Source organism: Callorhinus ursinus, unplaced genomic scaffold (assembly GCF_003265705.2).
Source record: "Callorhinus ursinus isolate GAN/ISIS: 27379988/994484 unplaced genomic scaffold, GSC_fseal_2.0 scaffold69, whole genome shotgun sequence".
NCBI lineage: Eukaryota > Metazoa > Chordata > Mammalia > Carnivora > Otariidae > Callorhinus > Callorhinus ursinus.
This window is the reverse complement of record NW_027397131.1, coordinates 3,951,176-3,977,789: the sequence shown is the minus strand read 5'-3', so window position 1 is coordinate 3,977,789 and position 26,614 is coordinate 3,951,176. Positions and strand designations below refer to the sequence as shown.

General features: G+C 39.1%; 1 protein-coding gene and 1 pseudogene across 1 annotated transcript in view; one reads left to right on the top strand and one right to left on the bottom strand.

Moving 5' to 3' along the window:
* The window catches only part of ANK3 (ankyrin 3), a 681,670-nt gene that overhangs the window by 567,007 nt on the left and 88,049 nt on the right, over window positions 1-26,614 (bottom strand). The window contains exon 2 of the mRNA XM_073886212.1: window positions 5,991-6,029. Coding sequence (XP_073742313.1) covers window positions 5,991-6,029 — 39 coding nt within the window. The remainder of the gene's footprint in view (window positions 1-5,990; window positions 6,030-26,614) is intronic.
* LOC112807457 (transcription and mRNA export factor ENY2 pseudogene) lies at window positions 15,127-15,530 on the top strand (annotated as a pseudogene).

Genomic DNA, 26,614 nt, shown 5'->3' with positions numbered 1-26,614 from the left:
CCTTGGAAAGAGCATGATTTGGGTGATCAGTTACACCTGGGTTCAGATCAGAACTCTGCTATTTACCAACTACTTTGAGCTTCAGTTCCCCATCTATAAATTGGGGGTAATCCAGCCAGCCTCACAGGGGCTTTGGAGAATCAAAATGAGTTAAAATCACATAGCATATAATGGCCATTCAATAAATGTGAGTTCCTTTCCTTTGACTGCACTACTTGAAATAATTATCAGCAGACTGGTTATAGGCTCAGAAGACAAACCACAGTCAGCTACACCAGGAAGTCTTTTTCTCTTTCGCGAACCTAAGAAAGAATACATATGTTTCCTATTTTCTTTCTGGCCTGAGACAGAAATCACTTTTTATTCCAATAACCTCTTGAGTTGGGAGCTACAGACTAAGCAGTGGGGGATACCCATTACACTCCATCGTGAAGAAGGAAACCCATCATTGTAGCTTAGAGTAAACGGTATTTATCACACTGAAGCTCCTCCCCAGGTCTTCCCCCTGGGATGAATTAGCAGAGTAACTCCTAAAAAGAGGCTCAGCTGGGATCTGGAATTATGGAGACTTTTTAGAGCTCTAACCTACATCATTTTATATATATTATACAAACAGTGTGTATGCACGCACACGTGCACACTTGTCTATACATTCATGTCACATACAGTAACATCTATATACATATATTTAGTGATAACGCACAAATTAGATAAACATACCTTATTAAAGACCAAAACAAGACTAACATTCTCAAATCCTGTCCATCTATTTTGATCCAACTTCTAGAATAACACAAACGGGTATGGGGGAATGTGACATGTGGGCCAAGGAAGTATCCATGGGAAGGAACTTTGACCATTTTGCCATTGGATTTTAAAGCATCATTTCTTGGCTCCATCACCGATTTCTTGTCTACTGCTTTATTACTACACTATTAAAATGTTTAAGTCCTCATAATTTTCTGTGTTTTAGCTCATTCCCTCCAAACCTACTCCATGGAAGATGGGCTCAGAGTATCATCAGCTGAGGAAAAGGAAAGAAAGGGCACATCTGACTGTTGCTGGTGGTGACATTTAATATTTATCAAACACGTATAATATAGCAGGAATTTTGGGGGATGGTGCATTCTCATTTCATTTTCGTAAAAATTCTATGAGGTACATACTTGTTATTACTGTCCTTTAGAAATGAGAAAGTTGAGGAATACAGTGGTCAAGTAATTTGTTCACAATTCCTAACTAGCAAGCGGTTTGCCAGACGCCAACCACAAGGTCTCCTGCCCTCCAGGAAGAGGTGGATTGTGAGCAGCCACCATAGCATTAGCCAAGTTAGGGCCACATCTTTCATCATAAAGAAGAGAACCATAGAGCAAGACTTTACTTTAGAATTCCAGGGTACTAATATGAGTTCTAGAGACTCAGTGAAGACATGTTCACATATGAAACCTTTTAGATGTGTTCATGGATTTAGATGTGATATGGATAAACCCATTAAAAAAAAGAAGTCTGTCACAAAGGGGAATTCCATGAGGGTTCAAAAAAAAAAAAAAACCCAAAGTGAAATAATATGACACCGCTCAGCATCTCCTCCACTGTTTCAAAGGAGATTAATATACACTGATCCCTTATCATATTGTGATCCACAATTGTATCCAATTTAATATGAAGCACATCAATATTAGATTGATCTCCTTAGCTGAGAATTTAAAGCCCCCAACATGATTCTCGCCTATCTTTTCAGCTATGTTTACCACCTTTTGATTTTTGATTTTCAGATCAAAAATATGACCTGAAACTGTGTCCAAACATGTTTTCTAAAAATTACCATATTTGAAAACAATTCTATGATTAACAGTTCCACCCTAGTTAGCAAATAAGTGTTTGTTTTCTAAGTTTTTACATTAAACTGTGCAAGCTAAACATAATATAAGGAGAAGTAAAAGTCAAAGGAACTCTATAAAAATATTTGCCCCCAAAATGGAGCTAAAGGATTAATAATATTAATACATAAAAAGCTTGTACAAATTGATGAGAAAAATATGAATACCCTTATAAAATAATGCTCAAAGACATGGAGAGACAATTTCTAAAAGAAGATATTAAACAATAAACAGACCACAATCAGATGCCTGGGAGGAAATGCTGTGATATCAGACTTCATTTCTGAAATTCTACACAACTTTGTAGTCACACTGGAAAACAGAAGATCAATTGAAAAATTATATTTTCTCTTGAGCAGGAGAGTAGCATTTTGTGAGAGCATGACATTGACAATATTTGGTTATGAATCTTTCCGTCTGCTGAGCCAGGATTCTAAGCTCATGGGTTCAAACTGGGTGTTACTTGTACGTGACAACTATACATTAGTGAACCAATAACTTGTCATCATAAGATGATTTCTAATATACGGAAACTGTATACTTTTATAAATATTCTAAGTGATATTTTTTAATCTTCCGATACCCTCCCTCAACTCTCTCTCTCTCACATACTCTTAACTTGCATTCCCAACACGTTTTTTTAAAAGGCCTGCAATAACATTATTCTCTTTAGAACAGAAATCAGAGCAAACATGTCTTCCTCGAATGTCAAGAAAAAGTGTTTAAGGACTGATATTCCCAAATGAAAATGGGAGTCTTTTCTTCTTACTGACCACACACCTTCCAGAAAGGGCCCACTTGAGGGACCAGTGAGGAAAGCATGTCTATGCCATCAGATCAGTCCTGAGGCTAAGTGAAATGACAGTGGATGAGGCCAGCACACTCTCACATCTGAACCTGATCTCTCCACGTAAAGACCTTCAGGGCAGCATCGTGCCTGCACTGTGGTAGTGCTGATTTGTTCTGAAGGCAGAATGAAAACAAACTTTGGCAAGCCACAGCAAACATCCAAGTATTTTTAGTCAGCCTCTTTGTAACCTATACCCTTAAACTGGGCATGAGTCAATTCTGACAGTTCTTAGAATTGTGTCATCGGGATTCAAACTTTGCCTGACACGATGCAGCATTGTTCCTGATTACTCATATTCCAGAGTTCAAAGACAAAAGAATTCTATCAGAGAGGCTCATGCTTTCCTTCATCTCTTCTATTAAGTAAATCGAATGTTCTGACAGCACACCTATCTATAGATGTCAAGTCACATTTACAAACATCTAAATCAAAAGCTTGCCTAGGCAAGTCTTTGGTGCACGAGACTTAAAAAGTGACCTTGGTTTCTTTAAATGCTGCCATTCGATTCACATTCTATAAAAACACATAATCAAAGTGGTGGGGGAAACAAAGAATCAGATATCAGACATAAAAAATGGGTTTCCTTTCACTCGTACTGATAATCTTCTCATTAAACTCAGAATTCTTCCAAGACACCCCTTCAATTTGTGCACTATGAAGTCATTATCTCCTCAATCTCTAATATCTTTAATATTTTAAGTGGGTGAAAGGATTCAATCACAAAAATTCGGACGGAGGATTCTGTGTTGCCTCCTGAGGCCCCAGACATCCCCTTGCTGGCAAAGTGGGTTGGACCATTAAGTGACTAGAGATGGAAGAGCGGAGAGGGTGCCAAGTAGCGAGGAACCTCTTTAGAGTTCAGATCTCTGACTTCTGGTATGTTCTTTGAAACTGCGACAAGAGAGAAAGGAGGCAAACTGAGCTGATGGGTCAGTGGGAGGGTTCCAAAGCACCAAGGCAGCTGAGTTTACACCCAAACTGGAGAGAGGCCACAAGAGGCACTCCCAAGATACCAAAACTGTAAAGTGGAAGAAACCTTTCACTTTGGGTAAAAAAAGGCATCAACTCCCAGCCTCTTTTTGCCCCCAGTCAGTTTTACTCACTCACCTAACTGAGTTCCTAGTGGTGCTGGAGCCTTTAGAGAGATCATTCCAGCCTGGCAATGCCAATGCCTCATGTCTTCTGATGTCATGGTACAAAGTCAAAACTTCGGTAAAGAGAGTATTTAAACTACATATAAAAACATTGCTACAGAAGGTAGTATAAGCACATTCCAGAAGCTGTTTAAATGGCTAAAGGCTAGGTAAAGGAGGTTGGTCTGCGCACAAATAGATAAGTAGAACAGAACAAGAAAGTCCTAAATCCACACATGAATGGTTGTTTCATTCTCATATAAGGTTCAAGAAACACTAAAATATTTCAATGTTGAAATATGACAACATATATTTTTGTTCTTCATCAGAGTACTGGCGAAATTCGTGTTTCAAATGGCATCAATTATTAACTATCTTGGAGTTAAAATTCTAAAACATGGTCAGATAATACTTTTGAGCAACCACAGAATCCTGAAAATATAGTAGGAAAGGGGGAAACTAAAAGATACCCATTTTTGGTTTGATTCTGCCATTATTATTTCAGACAGCCTCTTAAGATTTTTATTTACCCAACTATATAAATTGAGAGTTTTGGGTGAGAGCTAGAAAATCCCATCTTAGCTTTGAAATTATGAAGATCTCTGTTCAACTAACTAGATTACCAACTAAATCTATGCTCTTGGTCCAATTATTCAACATATGATTCTATTTTTTAACTTTAGAAAATGAAGGTAGTTATACTTTTGCCCCTCAAAATTACTGGAAAAGAAAATATACCTGAAAAATACAAAAGTTCTTTAAGAGGTGAGACATAATATACATGGGTAAGAAGGATTAACAGTAGGATTCTGATGAATTTTGTTTTCGTTTATTACCAGTAACATAAATAACACTTACCAGCAACATTACAAAATCCTACAGAGCTGATGATATGATGAGAAACACCTACCAAACCAGTATAAAAATCTCAAAAGACTACATTATCACTCTTATGAGTAGTTCATGACAAAAAATCAGTATTGCTCTACCATTTCACTGAATAACAACAAAAAAAATAACATCATTTAAGGAAGATGATCCAAGTGTACCTGTATTTCAAAGGATAAGGGTAATGATATGAGTTAAAGCAATAAAATAAAGGTTCCATAGATAGGAGAAAGAATTATAAGTTGTTATTGGGTTTAGCCATATGAATTAGCTGGTGTTAGTCAACTTTTGACATACCAAAAGGGCAATTTTGCATAATTCACCCTAATAAAATCTATGCATATGAGTGTAAAAGTCACCTTTGAAAAAACAATAAGCCATAATAACATGAAGTATATCATTTGACCTTTTTTTGAGCTCTTCTCATGTCACCAAGTAAAATGTTTTCTCTCACAACAAACCTATGAGAGAGGTGCCATTACTTATCTATTTTCATGTGAGGAAATCAAAGCACAGGGTGACGCAGTGCGTTGTCCAAGAGCACGGAGCCAAGTAGGGTTGATGTTCAAATGCAGCCTGTCCTAACCCTTACCTTAGTCTGGCTGTTAAGCGTATAGCAAGATGAGCGCTGGGAACTCCAGGAAGATGGGAAGGGAGAAGAGAGTTGTAGCATTTACCCATGGCTGTACAGAGGAAAGAGGAAGGCAGCCTGCAAGGCCCACTGAGCAGCACATCTCTCAAGGTCAGATGGAGGCATTGTGTTATCACAGCTAAAAGACTTTCCCTATTATAATCATCAAACTGGCTCTCCTAATTCCAGATCAAGAAGCATTTGATCATAATTAAACGTCTACTCGGGCTTTTCAAACAGAGAATGTACTAAAAAACCAAGCAAAGCATTTGGTTTTCATGGCATTATAAATGGACAAAGTGATATTGCATCGGCCACTCTTGGATGCCATAAACTCAAACCTCCAACTGCACAGCTGAGGACCAGATATGGAATACACTTAACACCCCCAAGGTACCATTCTACCATCAGCATGTGTCCAGGCGACCAGGTGGCCCCATGAGGCAAAACCATAAAAGCTTTCAAAATGTTCTCTAATTTAAATTTTTAAAAGGTTAAAAAATAGCATCTGATATAAATAATTCATTTAGGTCCATGTTTATAATTATAACAAAAAAGGGAAACAAAAAAAAAATACATCTATTGCACTCAGTGTTAATTTTCTTTACCTTTCTGGAGCTTCGTGAATAGTAGGATCCATAGTCACCCTAGAAACAAAGAAACGAATTTTAGCAAACGTGAAAGAATTTCATTTTTACTGTGACAACAATTTACAAATGATTATTATGAATGGATTTTAAACTCAGGAAGTGCCTTAAAAGGGACACAAATTAAAACAAAGGAAATGTGATGGGGCATAGAGAAAAAAGGAACATGCGGAAAATGTTCATATAATGCCATAAAGAAAAGCACACCAAATAAAAGGCATCAATAATCTGAATAGAATTTTTAAAAACAAAGTTGTGTCAATTACATAAAAAGCGTGAACCTGAACTTGAAAGGAATATGCCCATTGGATACAATTTCAATGGGGTAACAAATATACTGCGAAAACAGTCTTTCCCGTGTGAAAATGTTGGCACAGGAAAACACTTTCTTATACCATTTATCTTCACAGCTATTATGAGAAACCAATGTTCTCTCAAACTTCATTATCCCAAATACTGTTTACCAAGGGCCAGAACAACAAGGCAGGTAAAAGCCAAAAGCCAGATTTTACAAGAGATGACATGGTTCCTCAAAACTATCCCAGCCTCAAAAACCTATGGACCGACTCTGATTGCAGGCATGCCAAGACCAAGGACAAGGCTGACGTTCTGCTTTTACAAAATGCTAACTTTATTTCTGTCAGGAAAAAATGCATTTAGCTCATTTCCTGTTAGGATATAGTAACATGTGCAAGATGCAAATTATTCCAACTGGTATCAAAGATTACATATATAGAATGTGAAGAAAGGAACATTGTACCTTTTGCTGTAATGATGCATTAGTTAACGCCACACAAATTGATGCCACAAGAGTTATTTAGTCTTTCCAATTTTTTTAAAATCCAAATCAAATCATAAGGAATTAAATTTGAATTGTGACGTTGCTATCTGAGGTTCCAATAAGGGAAAATAGGAAATTCACATTTCTAAAACCTTATTTATTCCCAGCCATATTTTCTTATTTAATCTTCACTTCTAAAACAGTAACTTCAATAACTTTTTATAGTCATAAAAGCAGCATGCATTTATTGTAGAAAATATGCAAAATACAGAAAATAAAAACCAATCATGATCACACCACTTAGAACAGAACTGACATCTTCTGATGTTCCCTTTCAATATCCACAACATACGCACAGGGCCTTTTAAACAAGATTAGGATTATACCACATATTCCCTTAACAGCAAATCATTTTTACCTACGATAGTCTTCAAAAACAAAATCTTAATACTTACATCTTAAAACTTCATATTCATCATATGACACTATTTGTTCAAACATTTCTTTTTTTTTAAGATTTTATTTATTTGACAGAGAGAGACACAGCGAGAGAGGGAACACAAGCAGAGGGAGTGGGAGAGGGAGAAGCAGGTTTCCCACGGCGCAGGGAGCCTGATGTGGGGCTCGATCTCAGGACCCTGGGATCATGACCTGAGTCAAAGGCAGATGCTTAACGACTGAGCCACCCAGGCGCCCCTCTTCAAACATTTCTTGATATTTGTTTAAGCTGTGCTGTTTTCTATTTATCTAGTACATCCAACGTTGCAATAATATCCTTGCACAAAAATCTTATTGTATCTGCTAATTTCCTTAAGTGAAATTTACCAAAATGGAATTTCTGAAGAAAAGTCACAAACTTTTTCCGTGGCACATGTCCACAGTTCACCCACCAAAAGAACAAAAATCAATACTGGCACACTTCAGTTTATTATGTCTTGCAGATACTGCACTTTTTTTACAAATTGAAGGTTTGTGGCAACCTGCCTTGAGCAAGTCTACTGGCTCCATTTTTCCAACAACATTTGCCCATTTGTGACTCAGTGTCACATTTTTATAATTCTCATATTTCAAACTCTTTCATTATTATTATATTTGTCACAGTGATTTGTGATCAGTCATTTGGGGGCACTATGAACCCTGCCCCAATGTAAGACAGTAACTTAACTGAGAAATGGTGTACATGTTCTGACTGCCTCACAAACCAGCCTCCCCGGCCCCCCTAGTGCCTCCATCTCTCTGCCTCTCCTCAAGCCTCCCTATTCCTTAAGCTACAACAATATTGATATTACGCCAATTGTTAACCCTAAATTGCTGTCTTATTTTAAGAAACTGCCACAGTCACCCCAACCTTCAGCAACCACAACCCTGATAACAGCCATAACAATGAGGCAAGACCCTCCACCAGCAAAAAAAGATTACGACTCACTGAAAGCTCAGATGATGGTTAGCATTTTTAGCAATTAAGTAATTTGTAATTAAGGTATGTATATGTTTTAAACATAATGCATTACAGTACAGGGTAAACATAACTTTAATATGCGCTACTGGGAAAGCAAAAAATTAATATGATTTATTTTATAGCAATATTCACTTTATTGCGGTGATCTGGAACCAAACCTGCAATATTTCTGAGATATGCCTATAGACTGCCCACCAAAAAGACAATTAGCTGTGTATCTCAGTTCCCATTTCTCAAACTGTATTTAACAATTTCATATAATACTTTTTTACTTCATAGTGAAAATGGTATCTACTCTTAATTTTAGTTATTTTTTCTTATTAGGGCGCCTGAGCAATTTTAAAAATTTATGGTAATTGTCCTATTTATTGCCTTTGACCATTTCTACTTAGGAAATTTGTGGGTTTTCTATTGATTTCTAAGAGCTCTTTGTACAATAAAGATATTAATCATTTGTGTATTTTAGTTGTATATTTTCACTTGCCTTCCTAGTCTTATTTGCATTCAGGCTTGGCTTATAATGGCTTTTGATGCACAGAAGCTTAAATTTTATGCAATCAAACTTATCAATCATTTTTTCTGTGGTTTTTTCCATGGTTTCTATGCTTAGAAAGTTCTTCCCTAGTCCAAATGCAATTAAATAGCTATTTCTGTTTCTTTTACTTGCCCTCCAAACCCCGCCACCACCTTTTACCCTTGGCCCTTTTTTTCAATCTGTGTAGAATTTTTGTAGATATGGTGTGAGGTGAGTACTTAATGTGATTTCTGACAACCCCCTCCCTCAGCCTTTTCTCCAACACCATTGGTAAAATCATTCACTCCTTCATGCCTCATTGAGGTACAATCTTTGCTCTAATGTCAGCTTTGGCACCTGGGTCACCTTAGTTTCCTTAGTTGTAAAACAGGGATCATAACACCTATCTTACAGTTTTGCGGTAAGGATCAAACTCGATAATTTACAGAAAGCACTTAGGTCAGTGCCTACCAGAGCACATCTGCTCAATAAATCCATGGCTGGACACCAGATTCAGGGTGTCCTCCTCTCACCATCTGCCCGTTCTTGTGCTCACAGGGTAAATCTGATAGTACACATAATATTCAGTAAGAAAAGTATCTCCAACAACTTTATCAAAATCGCCCTGGCTGTTCCCACCTGTTTGTTTTTACATAGGCCCAAGTCACTCTTCATTTCAGCTATTCTTAGGATGGTCTTTTCTTTGCACAATCATCTTTCTCTCACTTGCATTTTGGCACATGCTATTACCAAAGCCAAAACTTCCAAAACAATGTTTAAAAGTAATGGCGAACATAGATATCCTTGCCTTTTAATTGATTAAAATACTAAAGATTCTAGAGTCTCATCATTGAGTTTGATGTTGGCTATGGGTTTAAACCAGGTAGTCTTTATAATACTAAAGTCTTTATAATACTGTTTTTTGACATTATTTTTATTGCTATCCCACAGAGGAAAATGAATTTTAAAGAGGTAACATGAGTCACCCGAAGTCATACAGCCAGTACCTGGGGCCTGAATGCAAGCCCAAGTTGTCTGGTTCCATTTTTATTTTCCACTGCAACAATAGCACCACCCTATAACATAGTCAGTCTTCAAACCAGCCATTTGTTTTTTGCTGTTTTTTTTTTCTTAAGAATTTTATTTATTTGAGAGAGAGAGAGAGAGAGCACACACAAGCTGGGGGCAGAGGACCAAACAGACTCCCTGCTGAGCAGGGAGCCCTGGGATCACGACCCAAGCCAAAGGCAGACGCTTAACCAACTGAACCACCCAGGCACCCCAGCCATTTGTTTTGTTCCAAGTTTAGCCATATAAATTCGTTTAGATCTTATAAAACATCTTCTTATAAAAGTAACGTAGGAAAGGATGGCTAATTTCTCAGATAATCTGAAGAACTGTAGATCATCAGAGATATTATCTGTAGCAATATTTCAAGATTCATCAGTGTTTGTGTGAGAACGAGAATTTAGTAGGAGAGGCCAGAGACATGGCTGCAACTCCTCCCTGGTTATCCCCTATGCAGAGAAAAAAAAGAGCTTCCATCGCTTTCAGTCACTAAGGGTAGAAAAGGCTAGAACTTTGAAGCAAAACAGAAACCCTTGAAGGAAGAGGGCTGGGAGTTAGCAGAGGAGATGGAGGTGGTGGTAGAAAGTAAAGCCGGAGTAGAGGGTTTAAGTAGCACCTCCTGACTCTTCCTTCTCCTTAGACCCACAAGGGCTGAATGTGCCTCTTAGAGCCAAATATAAATAAGATTTGGCCCATCTGTTTTCTTTTCAGCCCAGTTCTGATCTGAAGTTTTCCCCTCCCGCTGACCCACACTGCATTTCAGCAAGGCAAGATTTCCTTCTATTGGCCTGATCCCAAATAAATACAAGTCTTTCTGCTCTAGGATAGTTTAACTTTAGCAACTGTTGGGAAATTGACAGGAAATAAAATGCAGATAAGAAGAAACTTGCAGTTTCAAAAAACCTCCAAGTTGACCCTGGTTTTTCCTAGAAGGTAATTATCCAGAGTACACTCTATCTCTACACTAGTTCGACCCCCTCCTGTGAGAGCTCTTTCATGGGCCAGATTTCTCCCCTTTTTCCTAACAGGTGCCCCAGATGGTGCCCGTCCCAAACCTCTCTGTACTTGGCAACATACTGGGCTGACCATCCTTTCCCTTAGTCCCACCCCAGAAGAGGTCTGGGAGTCTTCCTAAGACCTCAGCTGCAGAACAAGAGCTTAACAAAACCTAACCACACATTTTCTGGCACATAGTAAGAACTGTGTAAGGATTAACGCTTATTATTTTAAGTCGGCTCCACACCCAGCATGGAGCCCAATGTGGGGCTTGAACTCATGACCCTGTGTGCTTCACAACAAGACCCTCTCCTCTCCTTTAATCCAGCCCCCAACCCAAGCTCCTCCTTTCTGTTCCCATTCTGCCAACCAGGTCAAAATCATACACTGTGAGGAAAAGTGATAAAATCTGAATAACTTACATTAAATTAAATTAATTATGGTTTAAATTTAATAGATCTAAATTTGTAGAATAGAGTTTAAATAGAAAATATCCCTTCTGCTTTTCTCTTCACATAGCCCAAGTCATGCATCCATGATGCCACAGAGAAACAAAAACACTCAGTTCTTGGCATTGTCTTGTCTTGACATTAACAAAAATGGAAAGCACAATCACATACATGTCCAGGGACTTCACATGTTATATCATTGGGCCCACAAAACCATCCTGTGAGAACATTAGGGTAGAGATTTTTTTTTTTTTTAATTTTATTTATTTATTTGAGAGACAGAGAGAATGAGAGAGAAAGCACATGAGATGGGGGGAGGGTCAGAGGGAGAAGCAGACTCCCTGCTGAGCAGGGAGCCCGATGCGGGACTCGATCCAGGGACTCCAGGATCATGACCTGAGCCGAAGGCAGTCGCTTAACCAACTGAGCCACCCAGGCGCCCTAGGGTAGAGATTATCATTGTTATTTTGTAAAAGAAGAAGCTAAAAAGCAAAAAACAAGTGAATAACCCCAAGTTATATGTCCATAAGTGGCAGCAACAAGACTCAAATCCAGGACTTCTGTTATCCAATCCAAAATTCTCCCTGTTTCCTGAAACTGACAGTCTCTAGAACCATTGGTTATTAAACTCTTATCATTTCTATTAAGGCCACAGAGGCAATCGTGATTCATTTCTCATCAACTGTTCTCCAAAAGACTATTCTGAAGTTCATGGTAATCACTTTGAGACTGTCCTACAAAACTCTTCCTTGTACCTTGACTGACTAATCTCTTGAGGTAACAACCAGGAAAACATAGGTCAAATCATGTCTGAGTTTATAAAGGCAGAACTGGAGGTTATTATATTGCTACAAATGCTAAAAAAAAAAAGAAAAAAGATTGATCGTTTACAATAACTACACATAATCTTACAGTTTCTTTTAAATAATGGGTCATGAGTTCAAGTCCCATATTGGGCTCCATGCTGAGTGTGGAGCCTACTTAAAAAAATAAACAAATAAAATCAAATAAAATGCATATCTATCATTATGGTTGTGTGAAAATCAAGTTTAGATATGTTAGTACCATCAATACAAAATAATAAGAGTCAATCCTTATATAGTTCTTACTATGTGCCAGGTACTATTCTAAAGGCTTTAACAAGTATCATCTCATTTTGTCCTCCCCTAACAATCCTATGAGATAGGTGCTTTTACTATCTTCATTTTACCAAGGAAACCAAGGAAGAGAGAAAGTAAGGAATTTGCCCAAAGTCATATCGTAAATAAGTAACAGAGCTTAGATCTGAACCCGGATTGTGTGGCTCCATAATCCACAGAATATCAATAACTTGTAGTTTCTAAAAGATTTTCACTTGCTACCAAGAACTCGGTGTGAGTTCAAAACTCTTATATGGTGACTGCTAGAATCAAGTTTAGCATCTTGAAAACAAGCCTGTTCAGAGACCACCGTTTGTGTTGTTGTGTTTAGTTCTTCCTTGCCATAGCTCTTTTTTATTTAGCAACAATGCTAATTAATCACCCAGACCACTTATTGTTTTATAAAGTGGTGATTTTTTAATAAGTACAAAGAAAGAAAACTGATACTTTCTCCAATAAAAATAAAACAGTCCTTAGCCTTTTAGAGCTAGAGGGCATCTAATACATAGACCCAGCACAAAACACGTTTAATCCACTTAACAATATGAGGTAGGAATTACCATTGCTCCCATTTTCCTAATGAAGAATCCGACACTCAGAGAGATTAAATCGCCCAATGTTCCACAGCTTATATGTACAAGGGAACACAAACCCAATTCCGTCTTCAGAGCCCTACACTTAGCCATTCTATCAACCTGCCCTCCATCTACTCTACTGAAATAACACTGGTTAAATTAGAAAAAAAGCAATATGAGCAAATATTTCTCCACTTCAACTCTGCAAGGCAACACAATGCATTGTGTTCACTTACATTCACAAATGCACCCGCCAATATGTTCAAAAGAAGTGCCTACGGATTGTAGCACTTTAAAGACCTTTAGGGGAGAAGGGCTAGAACAGCAAGACATTTTTTTAAAGTAATACTATTGCACTTATTCATTAAGATAATGAAAATTCTAGATTGTTTGATCCTCAATTGGACATTTTATTTCCTTCAAGGAATAAGTCTTTTATAAAGCTCAGAAAGTATAGGTCTCCAAATATATTATTTCAAGTATACTTGAATAAATAAACTGAAGGGCTCAAAACTCACAATACTCTCGCATTAGAGAACAGTGCAATAATTTACCACTGACAAGCCAGCATTCCAGACCTTCCTATTCATGTGATTAGCTGCAGGTTTGAGAAGTTTCATGTCAACAACCAACTTGCTGAGAAAAGTCTCAGTTCACTTGTTGAACTTAGCCCAACTAATGTACTTATCATGAACTACTAGAAAATTCCAAGTGGCACAATTATTCTTAGCAACTTGTAGCTATTTAAAAAATATTTCTAATATCATCTATTCCTTTTTTTTCCAAGATGATATTCAAGCAATATAATAAGGCTCTGTAAAGAACAAAAGTATTACTGCTATGGACAGTTAATAGATTTGATCCATTCATTCAGCTGATCATGTAGTAACAACTCAAAGTGAGATTTTTTTTTTTTTTAAGATTTTATTTATTTATTTGACAGAGAGAGACACAGTGAGAGAGGGAACACAAGCAGGGGGAGTGAGAGAGGGAGAAGCAGGCTTCCCGCTGAGCAGGGAGCCAGACGCGGGGCTCAATCTCAGAACCCTGGGATCATGACCTGAGCTGAAGGCAGACATTTAATGACTGAGCCACCCAGTCGCTCCTCAAAGTGAGATTTTTTAACACAGACAAGAGCTATGTTTGATCACTGGGCTAGAATAACAATGCAAGATCACAGTGAACAAAGCTTACCCTACCTAGTAGTAATCCATCAAAGAGTGGTGCAAAGTGCAAATTCTAAAGCAGGCAAGCCTGAAACACAGGCTCAGCTTCCTCATCCATAATGTAACAATTATTAGGTAGCTACCCAAAGGGCTGTAAGGATTGAGGTAATAAATATATAGAGTACTTAGTACATAGTAAGTGCTCAATTAATATTAGCTACTGTAGATGTTACCCATTTAGCTCTCCTGTTTCACAGAACTGTTAGGGAAATTAGTGAGTTGAAAGTTACCTGAACTACCAGAAAATGGCCTTGGTTTTTAAAATCTCTTCAAGATTTTATTTATTTGACATAGAGAGCGAAAGAGAGCACAAGCAGGGGGAGTGGCAGGCAGAGGGAGAGGGAGAAGCAGCCTCCCCACAGGGCCCGATGTGGGACTCGATCCCAGGACCCCGCGATCATGACCAGAGCCAAAGGCAGTTGCTTAACCAACTGAGCCCCCAGGTGCCCTTAAAATCTCTTCTAAGATAGAAAATGAGGACTGTATCTGCACACCTGACACAGTATCTAGTAAGTACATGCTCATTAAATATACGCTGAATCATTATATATATTCATTACATGACTCGATCTCTTAAAAGAGTTGTCTCTCTCAGCATAAGGCATATTGAAGTCATGGCTAGGGGAGAGAGAGGGTTAAAAACGGGGAGAGAAGTAGTTAAATGAATTCTACACAGTTATTTTTCACACTGGAAAAAGATTCCATCAGATCCTTTAGGTTAGAGTCCCCAAATCACGGATCTATCCATAGTGCCAAATGCTGCAGACCGACAAAGGAACTCAATGTTAGTGTTTTTGTCCTCATGTGAATTCAGTTCTTTAAAAACACAGCTAAGGGAAATGCGTGTTTTAGCTTTCTGTGTGCTTAGGTACCCGAGCTACTGAGGGTCTAGGTCCGGGCAGCCAAAGAGTGTGGTCAGCAAGATGAACAAAGATGCGCAGATGAGAGCAGCAATTAACCAAAAGTTGATAGAAACTGGAGAAAGAGAATGCCTCAAAGAGTTGCTGAGAGCTAAATTAACTGAATGTGGCTGGAAGGACCAGTTGAAGGCACACTGTAAAGAGGTAATTAAAGAAAAAGGACTAGAACACGTTACTGTTGATGACTTGGTGGCTGAAATCACACCAAAAGGCAGAGCCCTGGTACCTGACAGTGTAAAGAAGGAGCCCCTACAAAGAATAAGAACATTCCTTGCTCAGCATGCCAGCCTTTAAGATTGGATGAGATTGTGTTGTTTTGTGGTTTTATTTCTGAAAGTAAAACTTGCCATAAATTAGGAATCAATTTCCCAAAATAAAATCTTTTTTTGTATGATAAAAAAAAAAAAAAAAAAAAAAAAAAAAACCACACAGCTAAATCCTCAAAAGGAGCTCCCTAACCAGCCCAGTCCAAGATGGGCCCCAAGATGGCATATTATCTATAACATTCATTCGGCACTTAAGTACACTGTACTTAAGGAGTTTGTTCTTATGACATTAAATATTTGTTGGATCTTATCCAAAAGTCAGGAATTAAATTCTGTACATATTCTGCCCCTTCCAGGTTTCCAGACATTATCTTGGCCTCTACAGGGAACATGAAGAGGAATAAGGCACAATCCTTACTCTGAAGGAGCTTCCTGTATAACAAAGAGAATAAGACCGGTACAAAAATAACTTCAATGCAAGGCAGATCATAGCAAGTGTCATGGAGATGTACAAGGAAAGAAATCCAAAGAGGAATCAAATAAATCTATTTTAAGCAATTAAGGCTTTATGATAGTGGGGCACACGAATGAGACCACAAAGATTTTGAATGGGCAAGGGCATTGCAGGTTGAGAAGACAGCAGGGGTAAAGACCAGTTAGGAAAACATAGGGTGATTATATAATTTGGGACCACTTTGATATTTTACTGGTTTATGGGGCCAAAAAAAAATAAAAGAGTATTTATAATCAAGACCACCTGTAAACTCTGGAACATAGGAATAAAGTGTAATAAGACACAAAGGTTGTTGAGAAGAAAGTGACATGGCTAAGCCTGTTCATCAAAAAGATTTATCTGGCAAGTGCATGTTAGGGGGGATGGAGAGACAGAGATAAAGCAGCTCTGCAGTAAAGGATTAGCCTTACCTAGAAAGTGGTCTAGCCTTTGCCCTTGCTCCTGGGACGTGGCCTTGAAACCCTTGGAATAGTCTGCCTGCTAAGTGTCTTTGTTGACCTTGGGGCTCTGGGCTGTTCCACACATGCTAGACTCATGATGTGATTAGTGGTGGCTACTTGTGGCCACATACTATCAGCTCCATCTCAGGAAAGACTGGAGACTCAGGTAAACCGCACAAGTACTCAATAACGTCTGTGTGACCAACCCAGTTTGTGACGGAGCCTCAGTGAAAACTCTGGACGCCAAGGCTCAGTGAGCTCTCCGGTGGGCAATGCTGTACGTGTGTTCTCACACACCGTGACTGGGAGAAGTAAGTGCAGCCACAGGGTGGGCGCTGGGTGAGGACAGAGCTGGGCACTGGGAACTCTCCTGAGCCCCGAGCTGTGTGTGTGTGTCTCCCCTCGGCTGATCTGAATCCACATCCCGTCACAGTACCAAACTCCCAACTCCCAGCGTGCAGCGTCCCAGGAGCCTTTCCAGTGGCTTATCAAACCTGCCCGGGATCTTGGGAACCCAAACTTGCAGCTGGCGTCAGAAGTGAAGGTGGTCTTGGGACTTCCAAATCTAAAGCAACCAATAAGAAAACCCTCGTGACAGGGCGGGGAGAATTTATAGAAGCCTGAACAGCAGTGGTGGAATTAAAAAGGCACTGATGCTACAGCTCTACAGAGGAAAAAAAAAAAACAAACAAAGAAAAATGGATAGAGACGTGATTACATAGAAGAAACTAAAAAGAATTAGCCTGGGAGAAAGGAATTAATTAAATTATTAAGAAATAAAAATCGAGGGACGCCTGGGTGGCTCAGTCGATTAGGCGTCTGCCTTCAGCTCAGGTCACGATCCCAGTTTCCTGGGATCAAGTCCCACATCCAGCTCCCTGCTCAGTGGGGAGCCCGCTTCTCCCTCCGCCTGCCACTCCCCCTGCTTGTGCACTTGCTCTCTCTTTCTCTCTCTCTCTCTTCCTCTGAGAAATAAAATCTTTAAAAATAAATAAATAAATAAAAATGGAGAAATGAGAAACAAGAGCTAGTCTGAGGAGGAAAGCAAGATGCGGGAGGGGAAATGAGGAGTGTACACATGTTAATGCGCACACATGTCAGTGCCCCCACTGACCAGTGGGGTCTGGCCCTTTACTCCCTGGAATCTTTCCTGGCCAAGAGAACACGGCATAAATGGTGCTGTGCGCACGGTGATCCTAGCCTTTAGGAGGATAGGCAGGCCCCGCTTCCTGTCTCTTGGCACCTGAGCCTCCACATAAACGCTCCAGGCAACTCCGCTGAGACAGGGGCTGCAAAGAGAAGCACGAAGGCGCCAGACGTGCGAGAAGTGAGAGCCCCGCGAGCACGCAGCGCAGTGGGGCTCCCAAGGACCGCCACAGAGCAGGAGACCCCAGAGAGAACCCCATGGGGCCATGAGAGGTAAAAACACAGGGTCCTTTAAGCCACCGGGCTTTGGGGCGGTTAGTGATGACATAATAAGATAACTGAATTTAAGGCAGTAACCATAACGTAACTAAATCATTTTCCCCGGCTAATTTCTTTATTGAGAAAGTGTATGATTCTCCAAGATAATGGAGGTCAAAAGTAAGAAGTATAACTAATTAAAATCTCTAAATGACCCAAAGAGCTTCAGAACATCTTGTTATATGGCTACAGGTTATCAAAATCAGTTATTTTCTGAAGGGCCTAATTGCCATGGAAGGAGGCGCAAAGGAGCATGTGCTCAATGAGGTCTGACTGTACCTGGCTCATCCTCCCCTCACCTCCTAGCTCCACTTTTCCAGTGTATTAGTATCTTCAGTCTAATCCTGGATGATAAAACTGCTGGCAGGCTTGCTCAGTTCTGTGTGACCTGCAATCACACCAGAAGGCAGTGCAAACGTGCACAAATTAACCTTTTGCTTAATCTTTATTTTGCTGTATTAAAAACAGTTGAAACGAATCCATGGCTCCTGTAAAATCATAGCCTTTTTGTTCTGAACACTGAGATAAAGTACTGGCTAACCTAATACCTGAGGCATACATAAATACTTTTCAAATGCTCAAGGAAAAGTAAACAAGGAAACTGAGGCTGGTAGCTCGGGGCCCGCCCTCCAGTCCCAGGTGCGCCCAGGGAGCGTGGCCCAAAGTTTACTGCCATTTCAGGGAGTATTAAAAATTATTAAATAAAAGCCATGTTTTCACACTTTAAAGTAAAAAAAGTAAACAGTACCATTCAAAGCTTATAATGGCTACCAAATTGTATATGATATTTGATATCATACAAACATGAAAACAGGGGTTCTGAATACAGATGGTTAATCCTTTGGACCGTGGACCCCGTTGGCAGAATGGTGAAGCCTCGACAGCCCTCTTCAAAATAGTGCTTATAAAGCATAAAATAAAATAGAATTGCAAAAGAAACCAAACACAGCAAATCACAGTTATCAAAAGGATTTTTCTTTTAACAAATTTTTATTGAGTTATTTCTACAATGAACCTGATGCTGAGGTACAACAGCAATCAAGAGAGACATAGTACCTCTCCTGATAGAGCTTATGTTATTTTTAGTAACACCTTTTTTTTAATTCAAGTATAATTAGCATACAATGATCAGTTTCAGGTATACAATATAATGACCCAACAATTCTATACATTACTCAGTGCACATCACAATAAGTGTACTCTTAATTCTATTCACCTATTTCACCCATCCCTGCACCCAACTTTTATTTGATAAAAATATCAAAATATTTTAAAACAAATTTATAATAGAATAAGTGCTTCCTTATTAATGCATTTAAATTTTATCATCTTGTAGCAGATCTAATAGTAATTTTGAAGTAAAGAGCATAAATGATATTGGTATTCATATTGTTGAAGATATCTTCAACAACTGTAATATAATATGAAAATATTCATAATTATTATTGGTGACAAAGTCATAGGTATTATTAGTAGCATTAGTTTGATTTCTGACCCAAATTCATAATTAAATGAAAAGCTAAATTTTGACCTAGAGATTACTGAAATGAAATCATTTTCTCCCATCCAGCATCCAGATTATTTAGTTATAATCCCCTGCCTGCAGTAAAGCACTGGGCATGCCTCTTGTTAATTATACTTAATTTACAGAACTTCCAAAACACTGAGCCTTGGTGCCTGGGAGAGGCTGGGACCCTGACAGAATTTCGAAGGTATGTGGAGGACTATTTTTAAAAGACGGCAAAATGGGATTATGTGGTAGCGGTGGGCATGGCTAAGAGGTGGTACAAAGGTTTGGATGTCACACGCCTGCTTGCAGTTACAGCAGGGTACCCACTGCAGACACTGGTGTACAATCAGACTGAGGATCAGCTAGCAAGAGATTGGGATGATGGCAGCATAGTTTTCCAAAATGCCCACATAGGGGTTAAAGTGGGGACTCAATGGGGATTGGATGAGATTGGATGGGGGGAGTTATAAACCCAGAAAAGACAGAGGAGAGGAGATCAGAGCCTTGCCTTGAGATTTATCAAATTTAGGGGGAAGGCAAAGGACTAAAAGGCAGAAAAGCGAAAAGCAGTGAATGAGAAATAGTACACAGTTCATTCAGCCCAGGGCCAACAGACGAGAAACAAGAGAGTTTGAATCAGGCCTGTGGATCAGCTCTGATATCTGATTTAAATAGACAATCTTGATCCATTACAATAAAAAGAATTTAACGATAGCAAGAAATATATTTAACAAATCAAACCTGCAACCTCTGGTAAGAACTACATTTATTTTCTGTTTAATTTTTCTGTTAAGTATTGACTCAAAATCCATCAAGGGGAAAGAAAAGGCAGGTAAGGGAAGGTAATATATCATTATAATTTCTATTTGACCTCATTCTCTTCTGCCATTAAAGAAAAAAGAAAAGGTACCTTCTGCTGCCAAAAACCTCTATACAGGGACTGAGGATCATAAAGATCAAGGTTAATAAATCCTTATTGCATTTGAATGGACTTGCTAGCAAACGGAACCTTGGCATACAGTGTAAAAGGCTACCGATGTTATGCCAATGTCTTGCACGTAATTTTAAATCCGAAGAAAGTGAAACAAGTGCACTATTTATGGTACTGTTTATCTGACTTCTTCAACATGAATTAGTCTTCGATTCAGTCTGGCGTTGACCCTCTGGTCAACCGTCATCAGCGGGGTAACTGAACCCCAACCTTCCTGCTTTTTTCCACTTTAATTAACATAGACCTAAACAGCACTTTCTGTCTTCCAGGTCCTATTCCAAGCATTTTACAAGCATAAATCCCTTTAATCACCATAACAACCTATAGCACAGTGACTGTTATTACCCCCACTGTACAATGAGGGAACTGAGGCCCAGAGAGGTTAAGTTGTCCAGTATCCCAGAGCCCCGTAAATGATCAAACCAGGAATCATACTCTGGCAGCCTGACTCCAAAGTCTGTGCTTTTAACTACAGCATTGTTTTTTCCTGCCTCATGTTTGAGGCAGAAGAGCATTCTGTGCTTTTAACTACAGCACTGCTCTGAGATATCCTGTGGCAGAGAAAATGAATGCACACAATAACACTTTGAATGCATCCTCAACAATAAACCCTTAATTCACTAAATGCCAAGTATTTAATTTTATTCTTTTCCTAAACTCAATACTCCCATCCTAGATTGATAATACCCATTAGGTTATTAATTCCCTTATCTATACAACTAGAAGGACAATGTCAAATGCCATTTATAGATGAACATCGTTGTTTGAGAACTCTGTAGTTGGGCAATTGAGAGTATTTTACTCTCAATTCACTCGAAGCTACTCCTTGCAAGAGGGTTACTTGATTCAGTAACATGGATTAGAGATCACATTTTTAAAATATTTTCTATCCAACTCTACATACTTCCTCTATGCAAGCTATACCTAATAAAACACTGTGGTTTTACATTTTTCTCTCAGATACCTCTTGGTTACCGAGAAGCAGTACTCACTCCGCATGATTACCCAGAAGCAGTACTCACTCCCCATGGTTACCCAGAAGCAGTACTCACTCCCCATGGTTACCCAGAAGCACCGATTCTCTGAATTGCTCAGTTATAACCCCATGATTCTGTGCTGAGCCTCTGCTCTACTGGAAAAAAGGCTACCTTCATATGTCCCACAAGAAAAAGCTTTGGGCAGGGGGGTGGGGCGCCTGGGTGGCTCAGTCATTAAGCGTCTGCCTTCAGCTCAGGTCATGGTCCCAGGGTCCTGGGATCAAGCCACACATCGGGCTCCCTGCTCCGCGGGAAGCCTGTTCTCCCTCTCCCACTCCCCCGGCTTGTGTTCCCTCTCTCGCTGTGTCTCTCTCTGTCAAATAAATAAAATCTCTAAAAAAAAAGAAAAAAAGGAAAAGCTTCAGGGGAAGACTGTTGGAGAGCTACAACACTATGTGGCTTCAAGAAAACAAAACGGACTCCAAACATCATGTCTTCCCACAACTTGAGAGAAAGGCTTGGCGAGTGTCTTAGTTCATTCAAATTGAGTGGTTTATAAACAGCACGTATTTGTCTCCTGCAGTTGTGCAGGTTGGGAAGGAAGTCAAGATCACGGTGCCGGCCAATTTAGTGTCTGATGAGGCCCTAATTCCTGATTCAAAGATGGCTGTCTTTTCATTGTGCCCTCACATGGTGGAAGGGCCCAAGGGAGCACTCCAGGGTCTCTTTCATGACACAAATCCCATTCTTTTATAAGAGACCTAGTCACCTCCCAAAGGTCTCACCTTCTCATACTAACATACTGGGCATTAGGTTTCTACATAGGACTTTGGAGGGAACACACAAGCAGTCAGATCACAGCAGCAATTAAAAAAAAAAATTAAGCTAGATCATAAAACTAAAATTTTAAAACTTGAAGTTCACTCACCTTTTTAAAATCTCTAATATACAAAGATCTAATTTGCCGAACTGTTATAACATTTTTTTCTACTTGCCCCTGTGACAAAAATAATGGTGTGTCACTCTATCAAGATAAAAATAACAAAGGTTATTTGTAGGTAACTGACATAATATGCTTAACAAATAGGTTAGGAATTTCAAAATGATTGCTACAGAGTTGAATATATCAAAATGTTTTCAAATAGTATGTTTAAAACTTCTCTTCAACCAAGGGATTTGCCATTTTACTGAAAATAGTTTCTCTGATTTTTTCTTCCTTTTGAAAAGCTACTTTCAGCCATGAGTCACTGGGTGATTTCCTTTATTTCTGAGTCGCATTTCAAAGACAAAAACTACTCTTCCTCTTTGTCTTCTCACAAGTACCTGAGCTGCTATTATCCAAGGTCAGGAAGAAGCCAAGCTGGTTAAAACAAAAACTTATGCTTATTTGACAAAGAGCTTTATTCCACGGGAGTTTATATGCATGTCAAACATTTAAGCCAATTTAAATGTTTAGTTATCTCCAGAGATGAAGCTAAATGGATGCTAAAAACTAGCTTTGAAAGCAGCTTTCATTTCTATTTAATTTATTCGAATAAAGGGTTAACAAGCATCATATTTAAAGTGTCTGTGGGAGATAACCAGGATATTAAAATATTCTGTTTCTTCTGTTTTTCAATATTGGGCTCCTAAACAAATATTCAGCTTCCCTATCATCTCCAGCTAGCTGATACTGAAAAACACATAATGGCGGACTGTTGCCATGGCAACTCCTCTACAACTACACATTTTCTATGGCAACCCAGGCCCCATGGAATACTAATGAAAACCCATAGCAACAGAGAGTTAAAGAGGTGATGTCTGGAAACCAAAAAGCTCATGTAACATCTCTTACAAATGTTATGGATGCTTTTGTATATTTAACAAACAATATCACAGTTCAAAGACATATTAGCTAGAAAATTAAAAGGCATATTTGAAGTATTTTGTGGGAAAAAATCACAAATACCTACGAGACTTAAAGAATTCACATCAATATACTATTAAGTGTAAAAATATGGAAAATATGTTACTCATATTTTAAAATACAGACCCCTAATTTTTTAAACATGGATATGTTCTCCCAGTTGCAGAAGACTTACATGCTATATCATGCAAAGTGAACACCAGAAGCAACTCAGGGGCACTCTGTTTAGATCTTATTCTTTTCCTGGTTCCTGTTCCTTTCAAGAGTTCCAGCTGTGTAACCTTGATCACTTAACCTCTAAAAGCCTCAGGTTCTCTTTCACAAAAGGATGTTATATTTAAAGGACCCTAAAGCCTCTATGATTCCTATTCTGTCATTTACCAGCAAGTGAATGTGCACATGCCATTTAACCTGAGTGTCAGTTTCTTATCTGTCCAAAGGTATATCTGCCTCCTCCTCATTACCAGTTTGCTGCAAAATGTGCTAGATATACATGAGCACTCAGGAAAAACATTAAATTTATTGTCTTAGCTTTAAAAAAAAGAGTTAAAATGCTCCTCTTTATATTTTCATTTAAAAATATTGGAGTTAATGGGATGCCTGGGTGGCTCAGTCGGCTAAGCATCTGCCTTCGGGTCAGGTCATGATCCCAGGGTCCTGGGCTGGAGTCCCCACATCGGGCTCCCTGCTCGGCGGAGAGCCTGCTTCTTTTCTCTGCCTGCCACTCCCCGTGCTTGTGTTCTTGCTCTCTTGCACTCTCTGACAACTAAATAAATAAAATCTTTTTAAAAAAAATGGAGTTAATGATAAAGATCCATGTAAAACTCCATGCCCATTATGAACAATTTTGATGTACAATTATTTATTGAGCACCTAATATACTGCCAGTTGTGGGTGAGCAAAGAACAAGACAGATATGTTCTAGCATATTATGTTCTAGCAGATAATGTCAGAAAATAAATAAGCAAAGATGACTAAAGAAAGTGGCACAGAGGAAATCATCAGAGCGAAGTGAATAGAAAGGATTTGTGAGAAGAAATGGGCTAGTTTAGCTCAGGGTATATGTAGCCAGTCCTCCTGAAGGCAGGGGAAGGCACTATAAAGTGAGACTTCTAAGGAACCAGCCATGGGGAGACAGGGACAGCCAAGGAGAGGGGGCAGCCATTTTAAGACCCTCAAGGAGCAGGAGCACGTGGCTGGCTCAGTGGGTACGGCCTGTGACTCTCCATCTCGGGCTCATGTGTTCAAGCCCCATGTGAGGGGTAGAGGTTACTTTAAAAAAAGAGAGAGAGAACTTTAAGTAACAAAGCCTTTAATGTGTTGATAAAATAGCACAGATGTCAGTGGGGCTGAACAGTGGAGAATGCAGACAGAAGCAATGATAATGATATGAAAACCAAAAGGGAGGCAGGACTAAAGTAAGGCCCCGGTGGGAAAATAAATGTGGTGACTAGTACGGTGGGTTTTACCAACAGAGGTGCATGTTCTTATGACTGCGTGGAGAGTGGACTGGACAGGGAGACTGGACAGGAGACTGCAACACTGTCCAGTTTAGAGAAAATGGCATGACTTGTACTACAGCAGTGACAATGGTGACAGCAAGAAATGGACATTTCTGAGATATATTTCGGATTTGCTAGTGGAGAGAGGTACGGGAGCTTGGGTGGGACTCCCAAGTTTCTGGCACAGCCAACCAGGTGGCTGATGATACAGTCATCTACTATCGGGAATAGGAAGGGGCAGACAGGTTTGGGGTGACAAGAAGGGATAGACAGGAATCAGGGCTCTGTTTTGTACTGATTCCCCCTGTTAAATGTTTTCCCAGGCCATAGTCACAAATTTCCTTAAAAATACTTAATAAGGGGCGCCTGGGTGGCTCAGTCATTAAGCGTCTGCCTTCGGCTCAGGTCATGACCCCAGGGTCCTGGGATCGAGCCCCGCATCGGGCTCCCTCCTCGGCAGGGAGACTGCTTCTCCCTCTCCCACTCCCCCTGCTTGTGTTCCCTCTCTCGCTGTCCCTCTCTGTCAATTAAATAAATAAATAAAATCTTTAAAAAAAAAAAAAAAACACTTAATACTATGGGGGCGCCTGGCTGGGTCAGTCTGTGCAGCATATGACTTTTGATCTCAGGGTTGTGGGTTGAAGGCCTGTGTTGCATGTAGAGATTACTTAAAAATAAAGTCTTAAAAAAATACTTAATATTTGATTAATTGGTGCCCATTATTACAAAACTTATAAAAATCCAAACACAGGCTCTTCTTTCAAAACGTGCATCAAAATTATACATAAAAATTGTAAAATCACCATATATATCAAAATTGTTAAATTAAATTTTAGATTAGACTAGTAATACCTGTGTGATAATGAAGGAACATGGGAAAGAATATATACACAAATATATACATTTTGAAGTATTATCTTTTCTATAGTAAAATACAGATTCATTGTAGAAATTTTGGAAAATAAGGAAAAAATCAGAGAAACTAACAATTACCTCTAATGCTATCTTCCAGAGATAAATCCTGTCAATATTTTGGTGACTATAAGACTAATTTGTTCATCTTTGTGTGTTTATTTAGTTCTGGTAAAGCTGGAGAAATCTAAAATTCACATTTCAAAACTGTCTGAATGAACTAAGGGATAACACCTTCATGCCCAGTTATTATTAAGCTAGAGTCTAGTCTTGGCTATCAGTCTAACTCCAGACAGAGGTGAAACACATCCTTGGAGAGGGTAGAGCCAACCTCTTGTGATGTCTGTCTTCCCTACAACCTGTTCCCCACAACCACCAGCCACCTTCAAACCCTGCACCTACTAAATTAGACGTTCAGCTAAAATAAGATGAGCTTTCTTTTTTTTAACCACCATTTTTATTTTTTTGAGACAGAGCATGCACGGGGTGGGAGAGTGGGAGGTAGGAGGGCACAGAGGGAGAGGGAGGGAGAGAGAGAATTTTAAGCAAGCTCCATGCCCAGTGCAGAGCTGCAGAGCCCCAGGAGGGGCTTGATCTCACAACCCTGAAATCATGACTGGAGCAGAAAATCATGAGTCAGATGCTTAACCAACTGAGCTACCCCGGCACCCCCTCAACCACCATTTAAACTTAGGGTTATATTGCTTTGTAATTCATACACTACATATTCATTTACATGAAAGTCAAATTGTTCCTACACCAGTAAGACACTGACTCTTCAATTATGTTTTTAATCTCAAAAGACTTACATACAGTACTTAAAATTCTATATCACAATTCAACAGAGTGTAAAATAATTACTTTTTTAAAAAACCTTGACTGTAAACAAAAGTAAAAGAAAAGGCTTAGATAAGCATAATGTTTAAGACAGTATGTATCTTAAGACTACTTAATATTGCATGATAGCCAATTTTTA